General features: G+C 37.7%; 3 protein-coding genes across 8 annotated transcripts; 1 reads left to right on the forward strand and 2 right to left on the reverse strand.

Moving 5' to 3' along the window:
• The first annotated feature begins 1,973 nt into the window (after window positions 1–1,973).
• Window positions 1,974–3,753, forward strand: LOC120001096 (leucine-rich repeat protein 1-like). Its single transcript, XM_038849340.1, has 7 exons — window positions 1,974–2,176; window positions 2,267–2,399; window positions 2,496–2,567; window positions 2,787–2,930; window positions 3,276–3,347; window positions 3,434–3,505; window positions 3,616–3,753. Exons 1-7 carry the CDS (start codon window positions 2,086–2,088, stop codon window positions 3,692–3,694), a joined length of 663 nt encoding a protein of 220 aa, XP_038705268.1. The 5' UTR covers window positions 1,974–2,085; the 3' UTR covers window positions 3,695–3,753.
• LOC120001088 (uncharacterized protein At2g33490-like) lies at window positions 3,570–10,746 on the reverse strand. Of its 4 annotated transcripts, XR_005468728.1 has the most exons (13): window positions 10,445–10,746; window positions 9,746–9,818; window positions 9,405–9,479; window positions 9,034–9,095; window positions 8,879–8,947; window positions 8,073–8,101; window positions 7,709–7,916; window positions 7,371–7,604; window positions 6,864–6,908; window positions 6,296–6,349; window positions 4,625–5,711; window positions 3,869–3,974; window positions 3,570–3,710 (listed from the first exon to the last, which is right to left on the reverse strand). XR_005468728.1 is itself a non-coding variant. In XM_038849330.1 (11 exons), exons 1-11 carry the CDS (start codon window positions 10,562–10,564, stop codon window positions 4,680–4,682), a joined length of 2,001 nt encoding a protein of 666 aa, XP_038705258.1. In that variant the 5' UTR covers window positions 10,565–10,746; the 3' UTR covers window positions 4,250–4,679. The 4 variants fall into 4 exon arrangements, 1 of the variants encoding a protein (XP_038705258.1); XR_005468727.1 differs by lacking the exon at window positions 3,570–3,710 and having other exon boundaries at window positions 3,751–3,974; XR_005468729.1 differs by lacking the exons at window positions 3,570–3,710; window positions 6,864–6,908 and having other exon boundaries at window positions 3,751–3,974.
• An 842-nt stretch (window positions 10,747–11,588) lies between these two features.
• Window positions 11,589–15,992, reverse strand: LOC120001092 (pyruvate dehydrogenase E1 component subunit beta-1, mitochondrial). Of its 3 annotated transcripts, none has more exons than XM_038849333.1 (16): window positions 15,879–15,992; window positions 15,520–15,564; window positions 15,323–15,397; window positions 14,833–14,913; window positions 14,715–14,741; window positions 14,541–14,603; window positions 14,322–14,408; window positions 13,961–14,086; window positions 13,693–13,826; window positions 13,529–13,601; window positions 13,328–13,393; window positions 12,871–12,909; window positions 12,660–12,784; window positions 12,462–12,576; window positions 12,138–12,243; window positions 11,589–11,978 (listed from the first exon to the last, which is right to left on the reverse strand). In XM_038849333.1, the coding sequence occupies exons 2-15, from the start codon at window positions 15,541–15,543 to the stop codon at window positions 12,175–12,177; spliced, it is 1,104 nt and encodes a 367-aa protein (XP_038705261.1). In that variant the 5' UTR covers window positions 15,544–15,564; window positions 15,879–15,992; the 3' UTR covers window positions 11,589–11,978; window positions 12,138–12,174. The 3 variants fall into 3 exon arrangements, with proteins under 3 accessions (XP_038705261.1, XP_038705263.1, XP_038705264.1); XM_038849335.1 differs by having other exon boundaries at window positions 15,520–15,567; window positions 15,879–15,985; XM_038849336.1 differs by lacking the exon at window positions 15,879–15,992 and having other exon boundaries at window positions 15,520–15,584.
• Between the last annotated feature and the right edge of the window lie 2,227 nt (window positions 15,993–18,219).

Genomic DNA, 18,219 nt, shown 5'->3' on the forward strand with positions numbered 1-18,219 from the left:
CTCCACTAATTAGTAGATTGGTCATCAAAAGGTGTTCGTGTGGGTGGTGATTATATACTCAATGGTCCGTATAGAAAAACTTTTGTCTTTGAAGAAGAAGAAGAAGAAGACGACGACGAAGAAGAGCACAAGAGCTTTTTCGCATCAACTTTCTTCATTTTTATCATGAAAGCAAAAGAAAAGGGGCCGGGATCGTAGGTGCAATCTTAGTGCTTGCTGCATGGGTTCAGTCAATTCACTGCTTTTAAGATGAAACAGTATTGATATTCATATCCAACACATATATATACACACAAGATGTTGGTTGTATTGTTGTTGTCTCACACCCACTAATATTATCATGGGAAACAAACAGAGAGCACAATCCAAGTGTGGATACAGAGAGTGTTCAACTAAATATGATGAGTCAAAACCAATGAATATTGGACCCCCCAGACAAAGGCAAATGAGTTGAAATAATACATCAAAAGAAGAGTTTCACATGGCCTAAATTTTGTCTCTCACCCTCAACAGTTTAGGTTTCGACGTTGTTTCCTTATATGGACCAAAGGCTCAAAGGAAGATTTTGTGAAGTTCTCTCATTTGTGAGTTTCAACATCGTTCAGTAGCTCTTCTTACACGGATTTCGGCCTGATCTTACCTGTCATCAGAGTAGAGAGGGTTGGATTGACAATCCAAATTTAGAGCTGTCCCATTTGTTTGATGGGCATGTCAAACTGTGCAAATCTTAATTATTTTTTGTTGGCAATGATGGGTCTAATGTCCTGTAAATTCAATATATATATATATATATTAAAATTTTCTGTTTGAATTCTATATAAGTTTTGTGCTTCTTTGATTTCAAAATATTTTTAAAAAAAAATTGTGGCCTCATATTCTTCTTTGCAGGTCGACTTATAAAGGAAAAGAAACCCACATCATATAAAAAAAACCCCAAGTTTGTCAACTCAAGCGATGCGGGACAAAAATCATAAGTTTCTCACACTCCCCATACGTGTGAGGGTGGAAAAAATATTCAACGGCTCAATACGTGGAGAATAATGTGCCCCATCTAGACCATGAACCCGCATCAATACCATGTCATAATTTATGAGTCTCATGTTATCCTTTGCGAATCGACTTACAAGGAGAAAAGGAAACCTACTTCATATATAAGCCTAAAGCTTGTAAAATTCTCACAAAAGCAATTGCGTATATAGTTGACTTCATTTTGTTACTGGAATATAGATCTTTGAAATTGGGCCTCTCAACACCGAATCTGAATATATATATAATCAATATCTTTTATCAAAGCTATATGAACGGCACTTTATAAAAAGATTAAAACCACTATATATAATTGAAACAAATCATGTCTGCCACACCACTACATTCATATATTTCCAACGTATGTTATTCTCTTGAGAGTATCTTTGTTCTTTAGTCTTGTCCATATCCGTAATTGGAACATTAACAAAACGCACCAGCAAACAAAGAAACAGGACATCCAATTTAAACTATCTATAGACAACATTAAAAATATAACATTGGACAATAGAAAGTCAAGCAGATTCCCATATCTCAATTGATAGATTTGAGGTTAAGTAAACTTTTGGTCACTGAAAGATACCTAAAATTTCATTTTGGTTATCCAAAGATCAAACGTTTCAAGTTGATCACCGAAAGATTTTTTTTGCCACCCTTTGATCACTCGGGCATGTTTTAACCCTTTTGCATGCACTTTAAACAACTTTTTTTTTTTTTTTTGCATCAGAGATTCGCATTCAATGAATTCCCGTTGATTTTCTTATAGACTCATTTAACCGATCTCAATATTTAGACTAAAGGCGGGAATATGTTGAAACAGAGTAACACAAGGCCCCACATCACTAAAAGCTAATGGAAATTAATATTTGAAATCAAAGTACTAAAACAAACAATGCACTTGCAGTCCCTTTTTTATGGGCTCTATAAATTCCTTTCTTGATAGATGATTCCTTGCTTCACATTGCTTTAAACTTCAAAGTAAAAAACAAGGAATCTCTCTCCTCTGCCTCTCTCTCTCTCTCTCTCTTATCCCTCAAAACAACTTCAAAGGTTTCTTTTATGGAAATCTCTAGATCGCTCTTTCATTTTTTTGTTCTTGTTCTTCTGCTTCTACTTACATCTTCAACACCAACGAATGCGAACGTAGAAGGTAAACAACTCACACGTAGATTTTCCTTTCTGGGTTTTATCTCATTTTTCTTTATATTAAAATTGAGTATATATATATTTTGTTGAACAGGGGATGCTCTGTTTTCGTTGAGAAGAGCCGTGAAAGACCCACATAATCTTCTGCAGAGCTGGGATCCAACCTTGGTGGATCCTTGTACTTGGTTTCATGTCACTTGCGACAGTGATAATCGAGTCACTCGATTGTAATTATCATTTTTCCCTTCCTTCAATTTACTTTATTTCTTTAGATTTCGTATATTTCGAAGCATTATTTACTAATGTTAATGATGTGTGTGCAGAGACCTAGGAAGTGCGAAGCTGTCTGGAAATCTAGTGCCTGAACTGGGGAAGCTTGAACGGCTTCAATATTTGTAAGTTCGCTTTCACCATTGATTTGTTCAATGGCAATTATGATCATTGATCACCTACCCTACCTACCATGTTCTGTTCATCACATATTCAAATCCTGCTCTAGTGGACCCAGATGGATTTTTTTAAAGTGTTAAATTCCATCAATCTACAATACATGGAGCCAATTTAATGAGAAAACTGATATGGGTTGGTATGTGTTGGATCTTATTAATTAACAGAGAACTGTACATGAACGAACTGGTGGGTCCAATTCCAGAGGAATTTGGAGGACTGAAGAGCCTTGTAAGCTTGGATTTATATCGCAACAACCTCACTGGGACCATACCTTCTTCACTCTCCAAGCTTTCCAACCTCAAATTCCTGTAAGCATCACCTTCTGTAACTACTACTCAGCTTTTCTTTCAATGCGTGTGAAAAAGTCCACATATATTCCCATGGGCCATGGCCTGGCCATGAAAGAGTACAAGGTTAAATTTGGGCCAAGCCCAAGCCCAATATCTAGTTGGCGGGTTTCTGGGCTTGGCCGCTCATCTCTTTAGGCCACTAAGCCCAAGAAGGTCAAGCTTGGCTCAATGGGCCTTTGCACTAATTGGGCCAATTGGACATAGGTTGTGAGGCCCATGATCATGTATAAGGCAAGGTTTATATTTTGGGTGCTCTGCTTTAGTGGTCTCTCTCGTTTGGACACTCACGAAAGGTAAATGCAGGAGATTGAATGGTAACAGACTGAGTGGAAGAATACCAAGAGAACTAACCAAACTTGGAAACCTAAAGATCATGTAAGCAATGATTTATATATGCTCTGGTTAATCCCCTAAGCAGTCCCCACAATCAGCTTTCTGATGATCCTTTGATGTTTCTGCAGTGAATTGTCAGACAATGATTTATGCGGTACCATTCCTACCTCAGGCACCTTCTCCAAGTTCTCACAAGAAAGGTAACAAATTGTTCCAACTCTTGCATCATTTCTTTTCTTCATGCCGGAATCTAGTCTGGTTAGGGTTTGATTCGTCAATCGGTCGTTGATTGCTGTTTGTTTGGATGCAGTTTCAGTAACAATCCAAGACTTGAAGGACCAGAGCTTATGGGTTTTGTGAGATATGATGTAGGAGGGAACTGTAAATGATGTCAGTGTTCTCTCTCTGTAATGAAAAGAATATGAATGAAATACAAAATTCCTCAGAAAGATTGAACACCTGGCCTATTATTTAATTAACTTACGACCAAGTGATCAACAACAATATATAAAACGTGGAAAACAATATGATAATGATAAGAGAAAGGGCAAGGTTTTATTTACAATTTGCAGCTCTTTGAACCGATGAAAGACAACCTTGCCGGCACAGCTTTCCATCGCCAAAACAAGGAACCAAAATTACATCTCTTCGGGCAAAATTAACCTGCACCTGTACACATTGAGGAATATATAAGAGGGGAGAAATGAAAGACTGAACAAATTACTAGATATGGAAACGAACTTCAATGGCGAGAGTACACGGCAAATTTCATATATCAGCTTCACAAGTGCCAAAGCATGCACAGAATGGTGACAAATATTTGATCACACAGCATCTCAAAGGCTATCCTATTGACAGAATACTAATTTGTATTTGTGACATTACATCCTGATGACTGTAGTCCCCATAAAAGACGAGCAAAGGCAGGGGATGTGAATATGTGATGCATGGTTAACAAATCGCTGCTCGTTACAGAAGGGTGAATATACAAAAATGACTTTGTTATTCTATAAAAGTACATAACTCTGAGAGCTTGCTATGACAAATTACTAATTTGATCTCTATAATTTCTGATGATTTGTAGACACAGCCCACCATCAGAGTACAGTACTTTGACACCCTCCAAGACGTTACATAAAGAAGTCCCAATAATCTAGCTCTGCATTCTGGGTATTTAACAACATATGATCCATATATTTATGTAATTCTCCCTTCCACATTTCAGATAGTTGGAGGGTACAACCCAACAACGACTGAAAAAAAAAAAAACAGGAAAAGAGAACTAAAATAATCTAATATCACAATAAACTGAAGCTCACCTTGACCATACGAATATATGCATCCGCGTCAGGTGACCATTAAACGGATAAAAGACTACGAGGCTCTGATATTACGTCCACTTTGAACAGTTTGATTCACAATCTCTAAGCCACCAGATTGTATCTGGTCTAAAGGTAAGGATATTGGTGTTAGAGGTGGTGAAGCAATTTCTTCAGCCATATCTGCAGTCCGCAAGACTTCAACTGATTTGGGCACCTGCATTGTAGTCTCCATAGGACTGCTTGAAGGTATGGAGAAACTGCAAGTCGTGGCCGGAGAAGGGGTTGGCAGTGGAGATGCTGCATTTGGTGCCACTAATTTATTTGTCTGGGGAAGAACTTGACCTTTGGACATCAAGGGAGCTGAATGACCAACCAATCCTTTCGGTCTTGAAGACTTTGAAGTTGGGATGGAAGGGGGCCTTGGCAGCTCATGAAGCTCACTAATTTTGGGTGATGACATAAAAGTAGGGAAAGCACTTGGAGATACTTTTGGAGATGCTGATGGTTTTTGAGGCACTGGCTTGCGCAAAAGAGGTCCTGAGAACATCTGAGGATGCTCCACCGTCACAGTTTTAGGCCATGGTTTATGCATAAGTGGACCAGAAAAGGCCTGTCTTTTGATTTTTTTGGAAACAGAAGCTACCAGTGGATCAAGGTGGGAGATTAGGAGCCCATCAGTCAAAGGTGGAGGCACTTGACTGGATGCAGTTTTACTGTTGCTTTCTCTGAGAACCGACTGCGAACTTTTCACAGTGAATTGCGAAGATTTCTCGTTACCCAGCATTTCTTCGTATTTCTTTGGTACCAGGGGTGATGAATGCCACAAATTGTTTGAGCGGCCGCTCAAACTTGCTTGTAATGTATTATGAATCGCATTACCTTGTCCTGTAGAATGTGAACTATTTGTATTAACTGGGGTGGGTAGTACATAAGTGTTGAACTTATGCGTTGACGATGGCCGCCTTTGCTTCATCTTTTCAGATGGATCGGACTTATTTTCAAAATACAGCGGAGCTGATAGGCTGGCTGGCCTGAATTCTCCCCTATAAGAAAAGGACCGTCTGTATCTTCTGTTCAGATTGTCCTGCATATTCGACAGAAGAAGAGCGTAAAATTGCTTACCCTGCTTCATCTCAAAGGTCAAATATTTTTTCAATTTAAAGTGTAAAGAGGGGGAAGCGGCAATATGCCGACTAAAGCAGCATTAAGCAGAAAGAAATTTTGCCAAGCCAGCACATAGGCATACAAAGGTTTTCTTCTTTCCCGTAGATTATCGATTTTTTTAAAGAAAAAAAACACAAAATAATCAATAAACCAGTCCATCCCAGAAAGATAACTTTGGATGATTTCTAAAAAATACTAGCAATACATGATAGAATGCTGCTAAATAATAATATTCTCATTGACTAATCACTAATATATATATGATTTTCCACACAAACAGTTTGTCGTTGGATCAAGTACACAAGGACCGTTAACAAATATAGACATGCACATATTTAAAACAGTAATCTAAATATATCAAGTAACAGTCTTTATTTGTCCATTAACAGGCAATGTGCGCCATTGCACTGATCTCCACATGCTTGGTTCGCATATAGGTGACTAAATATTGAACAGGGTTGATCATCATGAAACAGAAATGTATAACCAGAGTAGGTTCATCACCTTTGAAGCTTCTAATTTTGCAACATGGGGAGATGTAATGTCTTCTTGATCCAACTGCAGAAATTGATTTAATAAATCAAAATGAGAGTAAATACACCAAATTGTCATGTCTTCAGATTCAAAAGGTAAAAGACAATTTCATTGTCATGGGCAGTAGCATAAAACAGCTTCAGGAGAGGTTTCTAATTGAAGTGATAAGATTCTGGATTGGTCAACAGCAAAAAGTTTTTTCCATTCTTTTATAGCTCTAGGCCCACAAACTTTTAAAGGTAATCCTTCATCTATCACAAAAGAATATCTAAGTGGCCAACGACAGATGATACTATGACAAAATTATCAAAACGTAAAATGAATGCTGCTAAATGATCATATTCTCATTGATTAATATGTGTTTGATTTTCCACACAAAACAGTTTGTCATTGGATCAAGTACCCAAGGACAGTTAACAAATATAGACATGCACATACTTAAAAAATTCATCTAAATATATCAAGCAACAGTCTTTATTTGTCCATTAACATCGATCATCATGGACAGAGAAATGTATAACCAGAGCAAGTTCATTACCTTCGAATTTTCTAATCTTGCAACACGGGGAAATGTAATGTCTTCCTGATCCAAATGCAGAAATTGATTTACTAGTTAAATGAAAATGAAAGCAAATACACCAAATTGTCATGTCTTCAGATTCAAAAGGTAAAATACAATTTCATTGTCATCCGCAGTAGCATAAAACAGCTGCAGGAGAGGTTTCTAACTGAAGTGATATGATTCTGAATTGGTAAACAGCAAAAAGTTTTTGCTATTCTTCTATCACTCTAGGCCCACAAACTTTTAAAGGCAATCCTTCATCTATTGCAAAAGAATATCTATGTTGCCAACGGCAGATCATACTACGGCAAGATTATTAAACCTTTTTCAAATTCTTTCACGTCGTGCCCTTATCTGTTATATGAGCATATGGCAGTTTTTGTTCAAAAACAGTAACAATCATATACAAGAGTTTGCCTTCTAATTTATTTTCTTCAAAAAAACATAACAATCATGTCAAACTAGAAGACGAAATATCGTCACCTCCATTGAGTTTCTAGACGTAGAAACATCATGTTGCTGATGGTCCTTTTGTGAATAGTCAAAACTCAACTCCCCATCATGCAGATCATCATCATCCTCTACATCATCACCATCGTCTCCATCATCATCTTCAAGTTCACTGAAGTGGTAATCAATATGTTGCTGTTCAGTGACTGATTTCACATGTGGCTCGACAATTTCAAGTGACTTTAGAGCTTTCTTGAAGAAGCACAGCTGCTTCCAATAAGAAACAAATCATATGAAGAATTAGCCAGAGAAAAGCATTGGAATTTCTATAATAAGATGAGTTGGAAGATAGGCAAAGAGGAAAAGAAAACCTGAGCGGCATGGTGCCTAGCTGCCTGTGTAAGAAGACTTCTGGATTGACCTTGCTTAAGAGATTTCAAACGAAAGACAAAGAGAGTTGCCTTCTCATCATATTCTTCGTGAGCAGCTTGTAGCTGCTGTACAGAAAAACTTTCTCCCCTCCCACCTTTTGCTCTCCCCTTTTCTCTGTATGTAGCTACCATGTGCTCATATACATCTCTGCCAATAAAGTACCAAACATGGGAGAAAATAATCTCAAGAGATCAGTCATGTGTATATTCACAAGTGTGTTTAAAATTTAAGATGTGTCCAGCCGGAAATTACGTGTGCATCTATGTGCATGTGTATATGTGTTTGAAAAAGAAAATTGCAAACCTTTTCTCATCGCATTGTCGTTTCATCTCCTGTATCAAGATAAAAGAACAATCATTGATGATTGGCCATTACTCCCAGTAAAAAGTAGGACCGCTCAAGTGCAAACAGAATACACCAATGCAATAATATGTGTCAAAGTAATTAACATTTACACTGTCAAATTTTGCAGATGACACTTAAGCATTTGCTAAGGATACCCATCTTTTAGATAAGGAAATAATGATCGATAAGCCAAGGGCTTTTGACGTGAGAAACTACCAAAGGAAAAAGAAATGAGAGAGCCGAAAGTCCATCAAGCCCTAACTACCACAACTACCAATATTAAGTCTAATCTGAATTATCATCTCCAAACACTTAATAGAAATCAAGAAAATTTTTTAAAAAGGTAGTTTTTCCCTCATCTCTAAAACTGCTGGCTCATCTTCATAAAACGTGCAACATCCATCTCTGCAAACAATTACTTTCTCTTCCTTTCTAATTCGATAAAGTTAAACGACAATGCTATCACCACAACTACAAAGATTAGGAAAAAGACGTTCATGCAAGATAAAAATCCATGCTAAGGGGAAAAAAAGGGGGCTGCAATAAATCTACTTCTCTCAGCAACTTCTTTATAGTAAAAAGTTATTACAAGATTTTATAAATAAATAAATGGGGCAAGGCAGAGAATATAGGAATTAATCATCCATGATATATAATGATTTCAACACCAAAAGCCAGATAATACAAAATTATGCGGACAGACAATTACTAACAGTTCGTATATGCTAAAAGGAAGAACTATGGCCAAGTTCACATAGACAAACCTCGACTGTTTGAAGTTCATTGAGAAGGGACTCTGATGGGACTGTGATTGTTTGGAATATATGAGAACGCTGAAGAATGTAAATTATCATTCAGTAGAAAAGGGAAAGAGATAATCTATTTGTGATGGATGCTAGTAATATTTATAAGAACTCACATAGGTATCGATAAGTTTCTGTAGTTCAAATTGCATTTTTCCAAGCATAAGCAAAACTTTACCTGCAAGGGAAAAAATACATATGCATATATGTATACATAAGCATCTTTAACTCCACTTTTTCAGAAAAGCTTACACATAACAGGAGATACATTCACAATAAACCTATATGAAGTGATCAACAACCATTCTTCTAGAATTGGCTAGAGTAATTCACAAGCAGACAATCAATGCGATGGAAAACTAGCAACTAGCTTACCACAGTAGCGATTATAATTAAATTGCTTGAACTACTCATGCGACTAAGGAAAAAAGGTTGATGCAATCTACCCACATAAAAATTAAGGAAATAGAAGTTTTCATTCACTCACCACTCTCTTCATCATCATTTAATGCAGTTTTCTCAAGAAGGCAAGCACCCATTTCCCGCAATGACTCCGAAAATTCTGAAGACAAATGAAAGTATGTTGGAGGGTTTCTTAAATTGAGAACACAAAAAGATCATCCAACTGAAAATTTGCTCCCTAAATCAGAAAGTCTGACAATTATATTACACATGTAAAGTAAATGAATATTGTTGTGAGTGACAAGGGAAATATGATCCCCGGGCTCAGTTGTGCTCAGTTAAGAGATGAGCCTCACGCCCAGTTAAGAAGTGTTCGAAACTAGAAAAATAACAGGAATCCAAAATATTAAAAGGAACAATAAGTACCATAAGCACTATTAGCTGTTGCTGCGGCAGCAGAAAGTAAGCTATCATAGCAATCTCTCATGTCCTCCATGTCCTGCATGTGCAATACCAAATGCACAAACATAAGTGACTATTGTTAAGATTGATAATCGAGTGAAACACAAGCTTTGGCTTTATGTTTGTCCATGGAAAACTAAGTTGGTGCACTTTCAGCAAATGCTCCGTAAGGACAGTATCACAGTAATGTTACCTTCAAACAATTACAGTACTACCTGAAGAGGCAATGTAATAATTCTAATCGTTTATGCTTTTCACAACACTATCGATTATGATGCAGTGAATGGAAAACAGAAACAAATATTTTTCTCCGTGAATAAACAAAAAAGCAGGTCTGAATTCGGCGATGTATACACGATTTGAGCCAGGATCAGTAAATAAATTAGGTGAAAAGCCCGCAGTTTGAACAAGTTTCGAGAATTTCATAGTCGTCATCTCCGAAATTGATGGCTACTCAGTAAATAACCAACAAAAAAATATAATCAGCTGACTGTAAGTAAAACCCTAATAATCACCGGGGATACGACCCGGGAACAAGAAGAATTGCCTCATTCGGGTACAATTAGCAGTAAAAGAGTGGTTGACATCCCAACATTTCGTTGATTTTCCGTTTTCATTCAGCAAACGAAACAGAGAAAGGAATATGAGAATCGATATGCGTACCTGAGAAGCTTGAGTTAGGTGGTCTAATTGAGGCGGAGTGCGGAGATCCGTACGGTCCTTGGAAGGGTCTCCGTGTCTGTGAAGTGCAAACCCTCGTAGCTTTCTAAGAGAAGTCTTCATTTTCTTCTCTCTCTTTTTCCTTTCCTTTCCTCTCCTCTCCTCGTAGAGAAAAACTGGAATTGCTCTTCGTTTATGGCGTCTCTGTGAAATCAATTTGATTGAAAGAACTAGAAGAGAAGAAGAGGAAGCAATAAACAAACGGGAAACTCTCCAATTACTTTTTTTTTTGTTTTTCCTTTTCGGTTTTAAAAGTTCTTGGTTTCGTTTTGATTTTCAACATTGTTTGACACGTATCGACGCGAACTGAGTCAACTCACACAGCTTTTTGCTTCTGCCTTTTGGATACTGGAAAAATGGCTTCCCCTTTTCCTTTTTTTTTTCGAAATCCTATCGATAATTTTGATTCTCATTAGAATTGAATATCGTTCACACATATGTTTCTCATTAAAATTTACTTTCTTTTTTTTTTTAACCGATTGGAAAAATGGCTTTCAAATAAACAAGAAAGACGCGATCCACATAATAAGAAGATTAATGTAGAATAGTTTTGACTAAAAAATTTCTTATTAGACAAATCAAACCAAATCGGGGAACTGTCAATCTGTTATTTTACTTTAGAAATTCAGTTTGATTAGAATTGATTAGTTTGGTTTGGTATAATTAGTCAATGATTATAAAGAAAAGTAAGAAGAATAGAAGATGGATGGTTCATTGATTAGATGTGTTTTTTTTTGTTATCAAGTACGTCAAACTTCAAAGGCGTACTATTGGACCCCCCAAAAGAAGAAAGGCCACAACATCATCGCATAAAATTACTAGGAGGAGAAGAGTCAAGTGGAAAGAAAAACTAGACTTTAGACTTTCTCTAGTCAATAAGACGTGTTTTGTGGATCGAACTTATGATCCTTTTCCATCTCATTTTCTGCACAGCTTGTTCACATGGAACCTTACTCTAAATCCTCCAACCAACATAGAACAAGAAGTTGAAGAAGGTTAATTGAGTTGAGTTTACCTTTAATTGCTTCTTTAATTGTAGTAGTGGAACCCACACGTTTACAGTCTTAAGACTAGGAATGTCTTTCAGTAAGGGGCAATGATGGGCAATGATGAATAAAGCAAATCTACATTGTCAGCTGATCCTGCATCTCTTACGAAATTACAGAGCATACCCCATGACAGACAATAGTTTCACTGCTTCAGGCCATGAAATGATCAAAGACCAGAAATATTCATCAGAAAACAATTTTGGAATGAGCAACAGCTTTTCTCCGAAAGGAGAACTAGAACAACAGTCCAAATCAAAACGTGAATTTTGGCTTCCAACTGTAGTATCATTCCTACATAACTCAACAAATTAACAAAACAAATCCACAAAATTTCCCGTCATTTTCTTCCTCATCCGAGTTATTTGATGACCAATTCCTCCCCAAAAGTGTTGGGGAAGGGGAAAAAAAATGTGCAATGACTCCATTTCCTGAAAAGAAAACAAAATTGGGGTGAGGGAGAGGACCAAAATTATTACCTATGTTGGAGCCCTAAACTTACAGCAAAAGTATTGCATAAACTGTAGAGCTTATCTGTGACGGGTGATACACTTAAAAGGAATGCAAGAGATCAGCCACGTAGAGCCAACCTGGATTGAAAAGGTTGCTAGGACAGTTAAGTGTGTTCTAGGCAGTTGCAGCCATTGGGACAGATCTGTAGCAAGCTCTCTTGGCTGCACGGACTATATCTTCAACCTGCAAAACCCAAAATCCAAAGAGTATTCAATGCAAAATACTTTGCACCTACTGATTGAAAGGATTCCAATGGACCAATTCCAAATAACACAACTCCCAGTATGCTTATGTGATATGGCTGTTGTACAGTACCTAAGAACACTGATTACCACGCCAACACGTAAAAGGGAAAAAAGATAGAGGAAAAAAATGAAGAAAAAAAATTGCCGGGAGTTAACCTGAGGGACAGCCATTCTCTCAAGATTGGCAGCATATGGCATGGGAACATCAACTCCAGAGATCCTCTCAACCGGAGCATCAAGATAAGCGAAGCTGTCCTCAACTACAGATGTGCTGTTCAGAATAAGAAACAGAATAAGTACACATAGTGCCCCTATTACTCAGCAAAGGTGAAATATTAAAGGAAAAATAGAAACCATATTTCGGCCCCAACACCATGCTGAGGAAATCCTTCTTCAACTGTTACCAGTCTGTTGGTTTTCCTGACAGAAGAATTGATTGTGGCCCTATCCAATGGCCTAATGGAACGTAAATTTATAACCTGCATTAACAACATCAGTTACTATAATCCTCCAATCAGAAACACCAGTTTGTGATAACTTTGTGTTCTGTCTGGCATCAATTTACCTCAGCACTAATTCCCTCTTTCTCAAGTGTTTCTGCTGCCTGGACAACAAGAAAAATTGTGTTAAAAAAACAAGAGACCAATCTGGATGCAGCCCAAATACATATAAGCTACAATTTCAAATAAGCTCCAAGAGAAACTTTCCAAGTTAAATAACTCAGCTGCCAGCACCCCAATTAAACATTGCATCGTGTGGGCGTGCTTTAAGTTGAGTTCCATTAATGAAAATTTCAAAGAAAAGAAAAGGAAAGAGCAGGACAAACAACAGCTTAGTGAAAAAATGAAGAATACACCAAGCCTGGCATTTAGACAACATTGGATCAAAGATGAGGTTCTAAGAAATTGTTTTACTTCCTCCTCAACCAGAGTTCATAAAAAGTTTCTTTGACATCATTAAGAACCACAAAACTGTCAGGCATGAGGTACTCTGTTATGAGGAACCAAGCATTGTACACAAACCTTGAGCGCATACCCAACCATTTTCGAAAATGCTGTAATTGTCACATCCTTTCCTTCTCTCTCAATCTGTCAAAGACGAGACAATTTCAGGTGGAATAGAGAGAAACTGTCATACAGCAAGGTATTTTTTTTAAAAATGACTGCAAAAGCATCAACGACAATAACATATTTCAGAAATAATTCATTAGGAGAAAGTGATACCTTAGCTTTCCCTATTGGAAGGCAAAAACTGGAATCAAGTACTTCATCAGAAACAGGGAAGGATTCACCATACCTAAATCAAAACAAAAGTCAACGAAAAATAATAGTTTAGAGAAAAAAAAAATAGATCAGAACAATGAACCAGCCAACAATAAATTACTTACAATAACTCATTTTCAAGAAAAACAACAGGATCTGGGTCCCTTATTGCAGCTTTTAGCAGTCCACGAGCATCTTCAGATGAGTACGGGGATAGCACTTTCAAACCAGGACAAGAGGCATACCATGCTGCATAACACTGCATAATAAACAAGATGGCAAAAAGGGAGAACTAATAAACATCCCAGGGGAGAGAGAGATAAGAGAGTGAGCAAAGACACAGGACAAGTGGGAGGTCAGTATTAACAAGATGACAAGGGGATAAGATCATACTTGCGAATGTTGCGCACCAACTCCAGCAGCAGCACCATTGGGTCCTCTGAAAACAATTGGCACAGATATCTGACCAGCAGACATGTAGTTTGATTTTGCAGCAGAATTTATGATGTGATCGATTGCCTGCAGCACAACAGAACATGTATAAATTACGAAATTTATTAGAATTAATTCAATAGAATAATACAGAACTAGGAAAAACAAATACACATGCAACAACACGGCCATTAACAGTCTTAAGCCATTGATCTTGGCCTTTATATTTGTTTACAAAACATCAAGCATATCAATTAAATTATAAGGGCCCTTCCATGAAAAATGTATTGAGATACCAAATCTAGTGTACAAATCAGCTAACCTGCATTGAGAAGTTGAAGGTCATAAACTCCACAATAGGCTTAAGACCATAGTACGCAGCACCAACTCCGATCCCAGTAAAACCAGCCTGTAAGAAAAATAATTGCCGGTCAGAACTATCCGTGCATAACACAAAAAAAAATAACATCCACAACAATAATCTTATCATTTGTGCATTTATTTGTCAATGGACACAGAAGTGACAAGAAACTACACTAACCTCTGTAATCGGGGTATCAAGAACCCTCTCAGGGCCATACTTGTCCAATAGCCCCTTGGTAATCTAAATATTACAGATAAGAAAAAGCAAGTGGTTGATCAACAAACTAAAAATACATGAAAGGTCTTCAACAAATATCTGAAATCACAGATTCATATATTTGAGAAGTCTAACCTTGTATGCACCTTGATATTCTCCAACCTACAATTAAATGACAATAAAAAGAATCATCAGAACAGGAAACCTACAACTTAAAATGTCCGAGAGAGAAGTCCAACTCCCTTTTCCTCACCTCTTCACCCATCAAGAAGACCTTAGGATCAGCTGACATTTCTTCGTCAAGGGCGGAGTTTAGGGCATCTCTCACATTCATCTGCAGAGAAATGATATTCCATAACATAAGGAAAAATAATGATTTTAAGAAAGGTGGGAAATTGTTGAGCTTTTAAAAGGCTGAGGCATACATTTAAGGAGCTGCATTGGAAGAAGACACACTTCTAAAATTTTGACAAAATAGAAACAAAGATACCAACTGGGAACTCAAAAAAGGATCAGTAGCCTAACCCTTGTAAGACAGGATAAACAAAACATATCACAAAGAATGAAGGAATAAATAAGACTATTGTTAAGAAGCAACCAACATAAACACCGATGACATTCGACAATCATGAACACAGTGACAAAGTGGCAATGAACAACAAGTGAACCAATTAAATTCTCGGCCACAGAGACTTGAATCAAATACAACTAGCGTACAAATATACAATTGAAGCCATATTTACCTCTTTTGTTGCAGAGGCAAAACCTCTCCATGCAGATGCTGCGGGGCGAAGGTGTTGCAAGGACTGTCCCAAAACCTGAACAACAAAAGCCAGCCACGTTAAAATGATCACAGATATGATGAAATGGAACTATGAGCTAAACAAAATAAAATAAAATGGTATCAAAAACCAGAAGGGAAGAGCTTCGAAACACCCACCTTTTGGCTAACAACCCCCCACATCTCTTATTCTTTAACAGACCGCTGCTTAAATCACCAAACAAAATTTAGTCAATCGAACCTCCAAGAATTCGGCAAACTGACCAGACTACAGCACAAACGAAAATTACACTATAATAATTTCATAAGTCGCCATTTGTTCAGAATTATGAACGTATAACAATGAATCTAAGACGATATTGAATCCAAAATTCAAAGGGGAAATAAAAAAAATACTATTCGCAAGTGAAATCGATTAAAATAAAAAAAAATCCAAATTCATACAAAAGAAAGAAGAGTGTAAGCACTCGATTAAAGCAGATTCAAGATGAGCAAACACGCCAAGTCATGAGCTGTACCTGGAGCCCGATCCTATCGACGGCGAGATGTGAAGAAGAGTCGCCACTCCCCACTGGTCTTATTTGCTTTCGTTCTTTATTACTCCATTTTGTTAATTTTGGTGCAATCCTACGCCGCCAAAACAACCGATCAGAATGTTATGAGCCGTTCGATGCGAAATCGGGCGTCTGCGTTCAAAAGATTCCTCTGTTGTGCAGCTATTCCTTTTCTTTCGGCTCCCGACACGTGGCCCTAGATGGGTACGATGGTAACTATAGCTGAGCTCATTAGGGTTATTGTGGGAAATATAATCCACTCTTAGGGTCAAAATTTGACGAACTGACTCAGTGGCCTGGCCCTTGACGGTCCAGTGGCGCCGCCTTAGTTTTATATGTGTGGAGAGAAGTGAGAACTCGACAAGCCCAGGTCAACTTGGGCTCGATCTGTTTCCACCGTTAGCGTGGATCGTATCATTTGAATATTCCAAATAATAAACAATGCGTATTTTTCGGTTAGCAAAATAAATAAATAAAAAGAAAGGCGTTTTAATTCCAAAAAGTATCTCACTCACCGTGTGTGACATTCATTGCATTGATTGGATGTGATTTCCAACGGAACTCTTGTTGCGATGTTATCACACTCATACTCATTCAATGAGTGCCACACATGGGATCAATGCTTTTGGAATGATAATTGAGGTGCAGTCGGCGAATCCCTCTATCAGACTTTTTCAGAGCCACTAAATAATGCAGTACTGTTGCATGCATAGAACCATGCACCGATGCACACAATGAATGCAAAGTAATAAGTGAAAGAAAGCAAAGAAAATAAGGTATGCGTGTCAAGTGTTCGACGAAAAACCTCAAATAATCTTGTGCGAATCAGAGAGAGAAATGTCGTTTTGGACGCACACAGCGTGGCACCATCACACCCCGCACAACGGCACAAGTGAAGTGTTGATGGTTCCACGCTATTGTGCGTCTAAACTCCTTCTCTCTCCTTCTCTCTCTCTATCGATCTCATCTTCTTCAAACAAAATATTTTGCGCTTGATCAAAAGATCTAGTAAGGATAGCTTTATATATGAAGATAATTAGTGATATTTTAATTTTGAATGGGAATAGGAGGGTTACATTTGTTGTGAATTTATGATGACGCTTGTGGAAACAGTCGAAATGGATAATATATCATAAGAGGTGCTAGGTGTCCTTTGGAATGAACGGAAGAGTCAATAGCGGCAACCGGATGCGAACACATAGACGGATATGGGCGGTCGTGGTGGCTCACGTCTGCGGCAGTGCCACCTACACCTTTTATCTCCAATTGCCTAACCCCACCCAAGTGTCCTCTCTCCCATTGGTCCCTTTTTCCACTACATAACGCCAAACACCACCGTTAGCACCAAAGGTCTATTTCTTCCCTGTTTGTTTATTACTTACTACTACTACTACTTGCAACCAGTCCAATCCAAACTTGGTGGGCTCTGAACTTGTGTTGTTTAGTCTAGTACTTGGGCTGGAAAAGGGTCCCAACTCCCAAGGCCCAAGTGAGAAAGCATAGGTGTGGACCCATTGTACCATGCACCATGCTGCTCTCTTGTTGCGACATGTGAGGAAAACGTGTGAAGATGTATGGCTTGTGTTTAATTGGGGGGTGGTGGATGGTTGATAACCAATGAGGGTTTTAAGGGTGTATCTATTATTAGTTCTCTAGTGGGGCTTGTTGGGTCATAATGTCAACCGACAAATTAATCAACAAGAGCAGCATTGTTAGACTTGTGCTGCTGATTTTAGGGTTGTTGGTCCTTGGGAAGGGCCGTATGTATGTGTGTCCTTCTCCACTTCATCTATACGCTAAGAAGTGCGAGCCAGAAGATATATTTATATATATACAAATACATGAATCATATATGAAAGTGATTTGTACGTCATTGTCAATCAAAATATCACCATCTAACATCTACCAACACTTATTGGGAATATGAATCAACAAGAGAAATTAGTTTAAATAGAGAAGAATGTCAACATTTTTTATCCCATTTCAAAGCATAATAGTTTGATCAATGTAATGGTCTATACCTAAACTCATATTCCCACCCAACTTAAACATTATATATATATACACACACACACATTCTTCCCAACTTAATAAATTCTAGTGCTCCAATATTGATTCTCGGATGTGCACTAAAGACAAAGGCAACATTATTTTTCATACGTCAAAATATGATTCTAAAAGTAGCCCCCCCTCTATACCTTTGGAATCTAGTTATGCATGGTCTTTGTTGGAAGAATCATGGCCGCTACTAGTGTTTATTGGAATAATGTCGGTCGCCTATTTGTACTTTGTAAATTGTAATGCC

Source organism: Tripterygium wilfordii, chromosome 6 (assembly GCF_013401445.1).
Source record: "Tripterygium wilfordii isolate XIE 37 chromosome 6, ASM1340144v1, whole genome shotgun sequence".
NCBI classification, from domain to species: Eukaryota; Viridiplantae; Streptophyta; class Magnoliopsida; order Celastrales; family Celastraceae; genus Tripterygium; species Tripterygium wilfordii.

Coding starts and splice junctions, on each gene's coding strand:
- LOC120001092 (XM_038849333.1), bottom strand. CDS start 15,543: ATGTGGGGGGTTGTTAGCCAAAAG. Junction 15,398..15,519: donor GGGGGGTTGTTAGCCAAAAG/GTGGGTGTTTCG, acceptor TTTGTTGTTCAG/GTTTTGGGACAGTCCTTGCA. Junction 13,602..13,692: donor TTTCTTGAAAATGAGTTATT/GTAAGTAATTTA, acceptor GTTTTGATTTAG/GTATGGTGAATCCTTCCCTG.
- LOC120001096 (XM_038849340.1), top strand. CDS start 2,086: ATGGAAATCTCTAGATCGCTCTTTCATTTTTTTGTTCTTGTTCTTCTG. Junction 2,177..2,266: donor AACGAATGCGAACGTAGAAG/GTAAACAACTCA, acceptor TTTGTTGAACAG/GGGATGCTCTGTTTTCGTTG. Junction 3,348..3,433: donor CTTGGAAACCTAAAGATCAT/GTAAGCAATGAT, acceptor ATGTTTCTGCAG/TGAATTGTCAGACAATGATT.
- LOC120001088 (XM_038849330.1), bottom strand. CDS start 10,564: ATGAAGACTTCTCTTAGAAAGCTACGAGGGTTTGCACTTCACAGACAC. Junction 9,819..10,444: donor ACCTAACTCAAGCTTCTCAG/GTACGCATATCG, acceptor TTGCACATGCAG/GACATGGAGGACATGAGAGA. Junction 7,605..7,708: donor CTAGGCACCATGCCGCTCAG/GTTTTCTTTTCC, acceptor TATTGGAAGCAG/CTGTGCTTCTTCAAGAAAGC.